The following is a 13194-nucleotide window of genomic DNA, read 5'->3' on the forward strand; positions in this document are numbered from 1 at the left end:
GTAATCATAGTTTCAACACCAAAACTAAAATGGAGCGTTAATTTGTGTGTCTCATACTCATGTTGATTAAGGAGTAAAAATTTCTCGGGATACCGCATAGTTACTCTAATCTTCTCTAAAGTCGTACTGTGCGATCTTGTATATCACCGAACAACTTTAAGGGGGTAGCTTGCATTTCGCCCAAAAGGCAGTACCTCCAACAACTCCGAGGTAACACCTCTGCAGGCGTGTTCGCCTCCTGCCCAGTGCTCGAGTGTCTGAGGAGGTAAAACCTTCACCTGATATAGGAAAAAGTGTTTCCACCAATAAAGGACACCAGACTTGGAACCATTTCACCCCATAGAGCACATAGACTAATTTGTACGTTACGACTTGTTTTGTTATTTAAAAAAGGACTTCGCTGCTTTCAGGCAAAAGGCAACTATAAAATATAAAGCTATTTGCAGGACAAACTAGCCCTACCAGCAACTTTATTTTCACTGTAATCTTAATATTTTTTGATCTTCTGCAATTTCCTCTGCGTGAATCTCGCCCTCGACGAACATTGCTTCCTTACATGGGAGTCCTGACGTCAAGCTGAACAGCCCGGACTTCCTCAAACGCGTTAGTTCAGATAACTTTACTTGGAGCGTGGAGCAGGGAGGTCCCAGCGGAGCGTACAAATGGCCAAGAGTCACACTCCTCCCGAGACAAGGTACTGTAAACACCAAGCGTCAGCCGGACACCTCGGTCGACTGCCCCGTTATAGGCAACTGGGCACATTTGCTGCCGAGTATTTGCTGTGTTTTATTCCTACCAGAAAATCGTTGGTGGTGGGTGAGAAGGGGGCGGGGATGATCCGATGTTGCAATCTATCATGTTTCCTGTTGAAATCAGGAAAAGGAACACGCGGGTGGGAATGAAGGGAAAGACAACTGAGCAGACAAATTTAAAGATGCGGTGCTTGTCCGTTACATCTGATTTCTGAGTTCAGTCTAAAATCTAACAACTCGTCACAGAGCAACATAATCCAGAATTCCTTGAAACAGGTACTAAAATAAATACGAGTAATATAAAGCGCCACGACTAATTTATTATAAAATATTACGAGAAACTGCAAAATTAACTTTACCCACATCTATGTAGGTTGCTTTAATTCCCAGTAAATTCTAACTTGGACTGACGACCGTAACGCATAACACCCCGACGATCACACAAAGCAGTCTATTTCTAACCGGACAGCTGATAGGTTCTGTCTGCAGTCCCTTGAAAGTTGCCTTAAACTTGCTCCCAGACTTGCCTTTTGTAATATAAAAGTCATACTCATAGCAATTGATTATATTGTTGGTGTAGTTTGTGACCTCTGTCCATGCGTGGCTCAACTCAATTAGTCCAGTTTCATAGAAGTTGCTTGAATGAACAAGAAATCTGACTTCACTAGCACCTTTGAAGCATTCATTCTCTACTGAACTCTTGCCTGTTGAAAACAATGGAGGTAGCACATAAGTGAATGTGCCCTTGTAACAAATTCTAACAATCTTTCTTAAGTTTCTTTAACGAGTCTTTAATAGAACATAGAACATTACAGGACAATACAGGCCCTTCGGCCCAAGATATTGTGCTTACCTTTTAGCCTACACAAAGATAACTTTCCTTCCTACATAGCCCTCCATTTTTCTATCAACCATGTGCGTATTTAAGAGATTCTTAAATGACCCTAATGTATCTACTTCTACCAATATCCCTGGCAGCGTGACCACCAGTCTTTGTGTAAAAATACTACCTCTGACATCATGCCTATACAGTACTTTCCTCCAATCGGCTTAAAATTATTCCCCCTCAAATTAGTCATTTTCGCCTTGGGAATAAAGCTCTGGCTGTCCACTTGATATATGCCTCTCACCACTTATTAAGTCAAGTCAAGTGAAGTTTATTGTCATTTAACTATATACATGTATACAACATATATAATATATATAGAAATGAGACTATGTTTCTCTGAACTAGGGTGTAAAATACATAACACATGTAATACACGATAACTAATGATGGTAAGGATAAAATCTACAGTTAAATCGTACATAAATAACAAACTAAAGAGCATTAATATTAAAAATTGTAAGGTACGGAACAGATTAGTGGAGACACTTCGAATATGATGTGGCAGGGAGTTCAGCCTAATGGCCTTGGGGAAGAAACTGTTTCTTATACTGACCGTTCTTGTTTTAATGCATTGTAGTCTCCTGCCTGGTGGTGGAAAGTCAGAGAGGATGCTGGATGGATGGGTGGGATCCTAACTAACACTAAGGGCCCTGATAAATGTCCCTGATGGATGGTAGGGAGACCCCTCTCAGCTGTTCTCACAGTCCTTTGTTGAGACGTCTGGTCGGATGGTTGACTGCTCCCATACCAGATGGAGAAGGAACTTGTCAGGATGCTCTCAATGGTGCCCCTGTAAAACACAGTTAAGATGGGGGGGGGGGAGATGGGAGTCTTGCTGCCTCAATCTTTTTAGGAAGTGGAGGTGCTGCTGTGCCTTCTTGTTCAAATCACCTTTGGTTCCATATGGGAAGCCATCAATGACTTTCAAATCACCTTTGGTTCCATATGGGAAGCCATCATTAACATTCAGACATTGATGGCTTACCATGCAGATTTGGTTACAAACTATAGCATCACTGACAAATAGACCAAGAGGAGGTTTCAGAAGTGGAGGGATTGCGGGGGAGGGGGGGAGGGGGAAGAGATGATGTAACCCATTAGAACAAATTAAGTGCCAAGATGGAACTGTGTCTCTTCTTATCATAAGAAGATAACATATGAATTAGGACAGGAATAGCCCATCTATTCCTTTGAACTTACTTCCCATCTAGTGTAATCATCGCTGATGTACCTGACCATTTCCCAACACCATATTTAAACCGTTCATTCCTTAATGTCCATTGACATTTGCTTTGAATGAACACCACTGAGGCTCTTCAGCCATCTGAGGTTTATATTTGAAAGGTTCATCATTTTCTCATTGAAGAAATTTTACCTTGTTTCTATCAAAATGACTCATCTCTTATACCCAAACTGAATCTTTTCCCCATTTTCCAAAAGCACTGCTCACTTCGCAGAATAGCTGGGATTCATGGACAATGATGTATTTATGTAAAGTGTTTACTGAAATGAAGAGATTTCACAGAAGCCTCATCAAACAATATCTGACACTGGGCCAAACTGCAAAAAAGGCAAAAGTTGATTTTTGGAGAAAAAGGAAGAGAAGTTCAAGGGAATTCCAGATCTTTGAGCATTTGAAAATATCAGACCTGTGCATTTGTACAGGAGAGATATTGCCAAGAATGAGTATACATGATGTCATAGAGTTGCAAAGGTGAATCTAATATTATAATTTAGTTTCACAGAAGAGTTTATTAATTGTAATGAACTAAAAATATGCACAATTAAATTTAATGCACATTGAGAAATAATCAAAAAAAGTGCCATGATCATTAGTTATAGTTTTTAATAGTAAAATACAAGTATGATTGGAACATTCAATTGCATTTATTACTTAGTATGATAACTAAAAATAAACTTTAGTACTGAATAGTGAAAGAGATATTGGCTTACATTAAAAGTGAAAATAGATTCAAAGTGTCATAGCACTTCAGATATTTTGATGTGATAAGTGTAGTTGTTTTGCTGGTGGTGTTATCTTTTATTAACATGGATAACATACTAATAAAATATGCGATTTAGTAATTGTGACAATGGCATCAGAATCGATCCTCCTTACAAAGCTGCATTGTTTTCTTTCCATGCAGTTGGTTAAAATTCAGTCATGTCCACCTAAACAATGTTTGTATTTGAATTATGTTTAAATCGTCAGATTTTATTCACGGTGACAAAGTTCAGCTACGCCCTCAGTGAGGTATGCTAAACAGTTCAGGCTTATAGTGTGAACTAGTCCTGATGAAGATTGCCTGAGAAAGTATGTTGTCAGAGACAAAAGCCTCTTTCTGGTACATTGAGATTTCCTTAAGCACAGGATCCAGTCTCTCACGTGGTATTCATTTATCAGTTCAAGAAGGGCTGTCTGACACCTGACATTTGGCTATAGAAGGCTTTGTAGTAGTTTTGCTTTAACTTAGGGGGTTCTGGATTCATATTCCAAGCCAACATTTCAGCTGACACTTCAGAGTAGAATTGAGGGAATACTCCACTCTGGGATGGGGTTTTTTTCTTTTTTTGATGATACAGAATGAGCAGCAATTATTGCAGTTGGTGATGAGACACCTTTTTGAATTACTCTTCTGGTGGCCATGTTGTAGGGGAGGGAGCGCCAAGATTCTTGTATGGTCATCACTAAGGACCGAGGGCTGTTTCCAAGTCCAGATGGTGTGTCACTGAAGGGAACCTGCAGGTGGTGTTGTTCCCATGTGCCTACTGCCCTTGTCAAGATAAGAGCCCCTGGTATTACAGGAAAGGCTCCTGCATGGAGAGAAGATCGGCTGACTGGAAAAATGCAATGAGTGGGAATAAAGGGGGCTTTTTCTGTTTGGCTGCCAGTGATGTGCAGGGGTCATGGTTATTGCTTCTTTTCACATTATGTGCCAATACGTTGGAGGATGGAATTGATGACTTTGTCGCCATGTTTGCAGACAATACAAAGACAGGTGGATGGCCAGGTAGTGATGAAGAAGCAGGGACTCTGCAGAAGGACTTAGGCGGATGAGCAAAGAAGTGGCAGATCAAAGTTCAAAGTAAATTTACTATTAAAGTACATATATGTCAATACATTTTCTTGTGGGCATACTCAGTACATGGAAGAACCATAATAGAATCAATGAAAGACTGCACCCAACAGGGTGGACAAATGACCAATATGCAAAAGATAACAAACTGTGCAAAGAGAAAAATAATATGAAGAAATAAAGAAATAAGCAAAAAATATCAAGGACGTGAGGTGAAAAGTCACTGAAGGTGAGTCCATAGGTTGTGGGAACAATTCAGTGAAGTTGACAGAAGTTACCCCCCACTGGTTCAAAAACCTGATGGTTGAGGGGTAATAATTTTTCCTGAACCTGGTAGAGTGTGTCTTGAGGCTCCTGTACCTTCTTCCTGACGGCAGCAGTGAGAAGAGGGCATGGCCTGGGTGGTGTGGATGATTATGAGTGTAGGAAGGTGTGTGGTCTTGCATTTTGGTAGATGGAATAAAGGCGTGGACTATTTTCTAAATGGGGAGCAAATTTAGAAATCGGGGTACAAAGGGACTTGAGATTCCCTAATGGTTAAATTGAAGGTTGATTTGGTGGAAAGGAAGGCAAATGCATTGTTACCTTTCATTTTGAGAGGACTAGAATATCGAAGCCAGGATGTAATGCTGAGTCTTTACAAGGCATTGGTCAGACTGTACTTGGAATATCATGAATAAGTTTGGATCACTTAACTAGGAAAGGATGTACTGGCATTGGAGAGATTCCAAGAAGATTCACAGGAATGATCCCAGAAATGAAAGGGTTAACGTAGGAGTATTTGATGGCTCTGGACTTGTACTTGCTAGAGCTTAGAAGAATAAAAGATGGATTTCATTGAAACCTATCAAATATTGAAATGCCTAGATAGAGCGATAAGGCAGGGAGAGGATGTTTCCTCTAGTGGTAGAGTTTGGGATCAGACAGCACAGCCTCAGAATGCAAGGATGTTCCTTTAGAATGAAGAGGAGGATTTTTTTTAGCCAGAGTGTGAAGAACCTATGGAATTCATTACCACAGATAGCTGTGGAAGCCATGTCTTTGGACATTTTAAAGCAGAGGTTGATAGGTTTTTGATTAGTAAGAGTATCAAAGGTTACGGGGAGAAGGCAGGTGAATGGGGTTGAGGGGGATAATAAATCAGACTTGTTGGAATGGCAGAGCAGACCCGATGGCCAAAATGGGCTAATTCTGCTCCTACGTCTTATGGTCAAACACTCTTCGTTTTATAAGCATGCTGTAGGAACTTTGAAGCAGCGGTACTGAACCATGCTGAAGGAAAACAAGACAAAAGCAAACGTCAACATTCAGATTATTGGGTTGATTGTTTGCTTATTAATTATAAAAGTTTTGCTTCAGACTTCTCATTATGTTTCAAACTTAATTAGCTTGGAAGAAAAGTCTAGAAAGTAAAGGAAGAAAAACAATCAACTTTTACTTTTATTTCATTTCTCATAGAAGAGCCCAAGTTACCAAGTGGCAGAAAATACTCTAATTTATGAGTTAGGCTCCTATATTTTTCTGGGATATGATGACCACCATTTTACATTTCCTTCAAAAGATGGCAAGAGCTGCTTTTCTGAACTGTCATGGTTTCTGTGATGACAGTGTTGTTCTGTGAAGAATGTCATTGCCAATGAAGGAAGAATTATATTCTTCCAAATATGTGATTTCAGTAATAGGTGGCAGGAATTATCAATCCGAATCGTCTATTGCCTTTGTTCTTTAGCGATGGTGGAGGACACGAATTTAGTTAGCGCTGCCAAAGAAGAGTCACGAGTTGTTGCAAAAGAACTTTGGCTTCAGTTGCTGAAAATTTGAAATAAAAAGAGAAAATGTATCTCAGCTATTTTCAACATGCAAAACCTGTGATAGTTCTTGGATGCCCAATCTCTATTTTTGACAGTGTGATAAACAGTAGGCAACAGTTGGAAGAAGTATAATTTGAGGGTTTATCTTTTTCCTGTCAGTTCCAGTATCAGCTATGTGATGATTAACCCTTGTATTGTGAAGATGCTGCTGTAACCTACACTGCTGCCCCTTACTCTGCCATTGTTACTTTGCCATATCTGAATTTGATAACATATTTTGTTGAGTTACTTCACCAAAAAAAATACAGAATTCATATGATGGAAAGCTAAATGTTTGATCTTCAAATTCTGAAAAAAGAATTTCATTTCCGCCAGGACAAGCTTTTGGAAAATGTAATCTTCCCAATGCTTGTTAAAAACAGCATTCAGTTATGCAAGGTTCTGTTGCACAAAAGGTTTGTATTTTTAAAAAAATTACAAAAAAAAATGCCAGTAAGACTGTCTTGTGGGATGTGCAAAGTAAATGTCCAGCTTGCACCAATTTCAGTGGGCAGTATAAATAGTTTCTTGTTGGCAGCAAGTTTTGGCCCATTTGGGGCCAACTTTGTATTTGATTTGAATAGAATTCGCCTTTGTGAAAAGGAAGTTAATTTTACAAAACCCTAGTTACTTCTAATTATCCTTTAAGTGCTTTGCTATTCATTCCATTCCAGTTATTTTCTTTGCTATTGAACATTTTTTCAGAGATATCCTAGGAAACATTAACCATTGCCTGTTGAGAGTGCAGACACAATTTACATGTGGATTTATTGTAAGGGTGGATGATCTCCAATTTCTAAGATTCTTCCAAACAGCAAGGGAAACTTATAGTTAAATAGTGAACCATTAATTTCACCAGTCGAGCTTCAGGCTGCTGTGAGACAACTTTTCAACAGTTCAGATGCTAATCTTGTAAATTGGCTTCTCCTATTCAAATTCAACAAATAGGCAGTTTTGGCCGAATCATCACTCCAGTACTCCAGAGTGAAGATATTAGAACGAAGTCCAGAATAATTGGAGAAACCCACTTTCTGATATTTGTTTCTAAGATGTTGTCTTAGCTATCTATGAGAAACCATAAACTAGTTTCACCAATTCCAAGAACAATTCCACCCCTTTATCTGAAAGAAAATGGATTATTAAGTTGGCTCTGCCAAAGGTATTAGAATATGTAAATAATAGTCACAATAATAATAGGCATTATACTGTGAAGAAAGGAGTCAATGCCTAACTCTACTATTCCAGTCCCTAGCCCTATATTTTGCTGAATGAATTTAATGGCCAGATTAAAGGAACCTTTGCTTTTTCTGCTGCAAAATGCAGGATCTCCAGGTGGCTAGCATTTCAGTTCAACTTCTCATTTCCATTCTGACATGACTATCCATGCCCTCTCCTCTACTGCCATGATGAGGAACAACACCTCATATTCTATCTGGGTAGCATCTAACCTGATAGTATGATTTTGATTTCTCTAACTTACGATAACTTCTCCACTGCTTCTCCTTTTCTCTTTCTCCATTCCCCCATTCTGGTTACCCTCTCATTCCTTCGCTTCTCCTCACCTGCCCACCTTTTTCAAGTTCAAGTTCATTGTCATCTTACTGTACATAGAACTGTACAGCTCAGAATCAGGCCCTTCAGCCAGCAATGTTGTGTCACACCAGCTAGAACACAAATCCAAAAACACCCAGACACCAAACCCTCTTACCTACTCAATGTCCATATCCTTCATCTTCCTCACATCCACGTGCCTATCTAAATGTCTCCTAAAAGCCTCCAGTGTATTTGCCTCTACCACCATACCAGGCAGTGCATTCCAGGCATTCATGATTGAGTAAAAAACATACTCCTCACATCCCCCTTGTACCTATCCCCTGTCCCCTTCAATGCATGCCCCCTGGTATTAGACATTTCAACTCCAAGAAACAGATACTCCCTGTCTACTCTATCTACGCCTCCCATGATCTTATAAACCTCTGTCAGATCTCCGCTCAGCCTCCGACACTCCATAGAAAACAACCTAAGTTTGTCCATCCTCTCATGATAGCACACACCCTCTAATCCAGACAGCATCCTGGTAAACCTCTTCTGCACCCGCTCCAAAGGCTTAACATCCTTTCTATAGCGGAGTGACTAGAACTGTATGCAATAAACCAGACATTGCCTAACCAGAGTTTTATAAAGTTGCAACATAACCTCTTGACTTCTGAATTCAGTGCTTTGACTAATAAAAGCATCTTATTGACCTGTGGAGCCACTTTCAAGGAGCTATGAACTTGGATCCCAAGATCTCTTTGCTCAGCAACTGTTAAGGATCTTACCCTTAACAGTGTACTGTCTCCTTGCATTTGCCCTACTGAGATGCAGCACCTCACATTTACCTGGGTTAAACTCCAATTGCCATTTCTCTGTCCATATCTGCAACTGATCTATATCACGCCGTATTCTTTGCCAATCTTCTACACTATCCACAACTTCACCAATCTTGGTATCATCTGTAAACTTACTGATCCACCCATCTACATTTTCATCCAGGTCATTTATATTCATCACAACCAGCACAGATCCCTGTGGAACACCATTAATTACAGACCTCCAGCTTGAACAAGTCCCTTCAACCACTACCTTCTGTCCTCTATGCGCAAGCCGGTTCTGAATGCAAGCAGCCAATTTGTCGCGGACTCCGTGTATCTTAATCTTCTGGATTAACCTCCCATGAGGGACTTTGTCAAATACCTTACTAAAATCCATGTAGACAGCATTCCTTACCCTACTTTCATCAATCTCTCTCATCACCTTGTCAAAAAGCTTAAACAAGTTGTTAAGACACAACCTGCCCCGCACAAAGCCATGCTGGTTCTCCCAATTAGACCATGGATTTCCAAACGCTCATATATCCTTTCCCCAAGAATTTTTTCCAGCAATTACCCATAACTGATGTGGGACTCACTAGTCTATAGTTCCCAAGGTTTTCCCTTGTTCCTTCTTGAACAGAGGAACAACATTAGCCACTCGCCAGTCCTCCGGGACCTCGCCTGTGGCTAGAGAGGACACTAGGATACTGGTCAAGGCCCCAGCAATCACATTTCTGCCTCTTTCAATAACCTAGGGTAAATCCCATCAGGCCCTGGGGACTTACCAACTTTAATACTCATTAGGAGACCCAACACTCACTCCTGCTTGGCTTCTAAATGCCTTAACATATTTCTACACACAGCACTGATCTCCTGGTCCTCCATATCCTTTTCCTTGGTAAATACTGGAGCAAAGTACTCATTCACATTCTCCGCATCCAAGCAAATGTTCCCCCCTTTATAACCATATAACAATTACAGCACGGGAACAGGCCATCTCGGCCCTTCTAGTCCATGCCGAACTCTTACTCTCACCTAGTCCCACCGACCTGCACTCAGCCCATAACCCTCCATTCCTTTCCTGTCCATATAGCTGTCCAATTTAACTTTAAACGACAACATTGAACCTGCCTCAACCACTTCTGCTGGAAGCTCGTTCCACACAGCTACCACTCTCTGAGTAAAGAAGTTCCCTCTCATGTTACCCTAAAACTTTTGTCCTTTAACTCTCAACTTATGTCCTCCCGTTTGAATCTCCCCCACTCTCAATGGAAAAAGCCTATCCACGTCAACTCTATCAATCCCCCTCATAATTTTAAACACCTCTATCAAGTCCCCTCTCAACCTTCTACGCTCCAAAGAATAAAGACCTAACTTGTTCAACCTTTCTCTGTAACTTAGGTGATGAAACCCAGGTAACATTCTAGTAGATCTTCTCTGTACTCTCTCTATTTTGTTGACATCTTTCCTATAATTCGGTGAATTCTATAATTTGGAGTATTGTGTACAAAACTGTACAGAATACTCCAAATTTGGCCTTACCAATGTCTTGTACAATTTCAACATTACATCCCAACTCCTATACTCAATGCTCTGATTTATAAAGGTCAGCATACCAAAAGCTTTCTTCACCACCCTATCCACATGAGATTCCACCTTCAGCGAACTATGCACCATTATTCCTAGATCCCTCTGTTCAACTGCATTCTTCAATGCCTTACCATTTACCATGTATGTCCTATTTTGATTAGTCCTACCAAAATGTAGCACCTCACACTTATTAGCATTAAACTCCATCTGCCGTCTCCAATGTGACAAAAAGTTATCCACCACTACTCTCTGGCGTCTCCCATCCAGTCACTGCTGAATCCATTTTACTACTTCGATATTGATACCTAACGATTGACCCTTCCTAACTAACCTACCGTGTGGAACCTTGTCAAAGGCCTTACTGAAGTCCATATAGACAATATCCACCGCTTTACCCTCGTCAACTTTCCTTCAAAAAATTCAAGAAGATTTGTCAAATATGACCTTCCAAGCACAAATCCATGTTGACTGTTCCTAATTAGATCCTGTCTATCCGGATAATTATATATACCATCTCTAAGAATACTTTCCATCAATTTACCCACCACTGATGTCAAACTCACAGGCTGATAATTGCTAGGTTTACTCTTAGAACCCTTTTTAAACAATGGAACAACATGAGCAATATGCCAATCCTCCGGCACCATCCCCGTTTCTAATGACATTTGAAATATTTCTGTCAGAGCCCCTGCTATTTCCACACTAACTTCCCTCAAGGTCCTAGGGAATATCCTGTCAGGACCCGGAGACTTATCCACTTTTATATTCCTTAAAAGCGCCAGTACTTCATCTTCATTAATCATCATAGTTTCTATAACTTCCCTACCTGTTTCCCTTATCTTACACAATTCAATATCCTTCTCATTCATGAATACCGAAGAAAATTGTTCAGAATCTCCCCCATCTCTTTTGGCTCCACACATAGCTGTCCAGTCTGATTCTCTAAGGGACCAATTTTATCCCTCACTCTCCTTTTGCTGTTAATATAACTGTAGAAACCCTTGGGATTTATTTTCACCTTACTTGCCAAAGCAACCTCATATCTTCTTTTAGCTTTTCTAATTTCTTTCTTAAGATTCTTTTTACATTCTTTATATTCTTCAAGCACCTCATTTACTCCATGCTGTCTATATTTATTGTAGAGATCTCTCTTTTTTCGAACCAAGTTTCCAATATCCCTTGAAAACCATGGCTCTGTCAAACCTTTAACCTTTCCTTTCAACCTAACAGGAACATAACGATTCTGTACCCTCAAAATTCACCTTTAAATGGCCTCCATTTCTCTATTACATTCTTCCCATAAAACAAATTGTCCCAATCCACTCCTTCTAAATCTTTTATCCTTGAGTAGTCTCACCCTCTCCCTAGTTATCCTCTTGCTCTGGATGTATGTATAGAATGCCTTTGGATTCACCTTAATTCTACTTGCAAAGGACATTTCATTGCCCCTCCTGGCTTTCCTAATACCCTTCTTTATTTCTTTTCTGGGTTTTTCATACTCATGTGCTCTTTTTGATACTAACTTCCAAAACTTTATGTACTTTTCCTTTATCTTCTTGATTAAATTCATCACCTCTCTGTACATCCTAGGTTCTCTTATCTTTCCATCCCTGCCCTTCCTTCTAACAGGAACATGCTTTTCCTGTTCTCTGTGCAGTCAATTTTTAAACATCCTCCACGGCTGATGTGGACTTGTCAGAAGAAAAGATGTTCCCAATTAACTCTTCTTAGTTCCTGCCTAATGCCCTTATAATTTGCTCTGTTCCAATTTAAAATTCTCCTGCAAGAACCAAACTTATCCTTATCTATAGCTATCCTGAAGGTTAAGGAGTTGTGGTCGCTATTTCATAACTGAAAGTTGTCACCAAGCCAGGCTCATTACCTGACATAGGGTCCAATATGGCCCCTCCTCTCACTGGGCTGTCCACTTATTAATTTAAGAAACTCTCCTGGATACACTTAACAAATTCTGCCATCTAAACCCTTTGCACTGAGGTTCAAGTTTATATTAGGAAAATTGAAATCCCCCATGACAACAACCCTATTATTTTTACACATTTCCTTCATCTGATTACATATCTGTTCCTCAATGTCCCGGTGTCTGTTGGGGAGTCTGTAATACAATCGTTGTGGTGGCACCTTTCCTGTTCCTGGATTCTACCCAAATGGACTCAGTGTCTGAACCCTCCATATTGTCTCCTTTGAGTGTAGCTGAGATATTGTCCCTGATTGGTAGTGCAACTCCTCCCCTCCTCCTTTTACCTCCTTCTCTATCTTTTCTAAAAATTTGAAAACCTATAACATGAATCACCCAATCTTGCTCCTCTCTCAACCAAGTTTCAGTAATGGCCTCAACGTTGTAGTACCACTTATTAATCCATGCTCTAAGTTCATTGCCCTTACCCATAATACTCCTTGTATTGAAATATAGGCACTTCAAACTATCCAACCCATTATACCTGTTATTTTGATTTTGCATTTCAATGCTTTCCCTGACATCTATCCTCTGGTTTGATCCTTCACTTGCTGACCTCGTGCTCCAGTTCCCAGCCCCCTCCAAAACTAGTTGAGACTCTCCTGAATGGCATTAGCAAACCTGCCAGATATTTGTTCCCCTCCAGTTCAGGTGCAACCTGTTTCTCTTGTACTGGTCACCCCTTCCCCAGAAAAGGTTCCAATGCT

The 13194-nt window shown here is 40.2% G+C and overlaps 1 protein-coding gene across 2 annotated transcripts in view; it reads left to right on the forward strand.

Moving 5' to 3' along the window:
* Window positions 1-587: 587 nt before the first annotated feature.
* Window positions 588-13194, forward strand: part of hacd4 (3-hydroxyacyl-CoA dehydratase 4) — a 28367-nt gene continuing 15760 nt past the window's right edge. Inside the window, exon 1 of one of the 2 annotated variants that reach the window (XM_072281782.1) lies at window positions 588-694. In XM_072281782.1, the coding sequence (XP_072137883.1) occupies window positions 663-694 (32 nt within the window). In that variant the 5' untranslated portion in view covers window positions 588-662. The remainder of the gene's footprint in view (window positions 695-13194) is intronic. The other variant, XM_072281783.1, reaches the window with a different exon arrangement.

Source organism: Mobula birostris, chromosome 17 (assembly GCF_030028105.1).
Source record: "Mobula birostris isolate sMobBir1 chromosome 17, sMobBir1.hap1, whole genome shotgun sequence".
Taxonomy (NCBI): Eukaryota; Metazoa; Chordata; class Chondrichthyes; order Myliobatiformes; family Myliobatidae; genus Mobula; species Mobula birostris.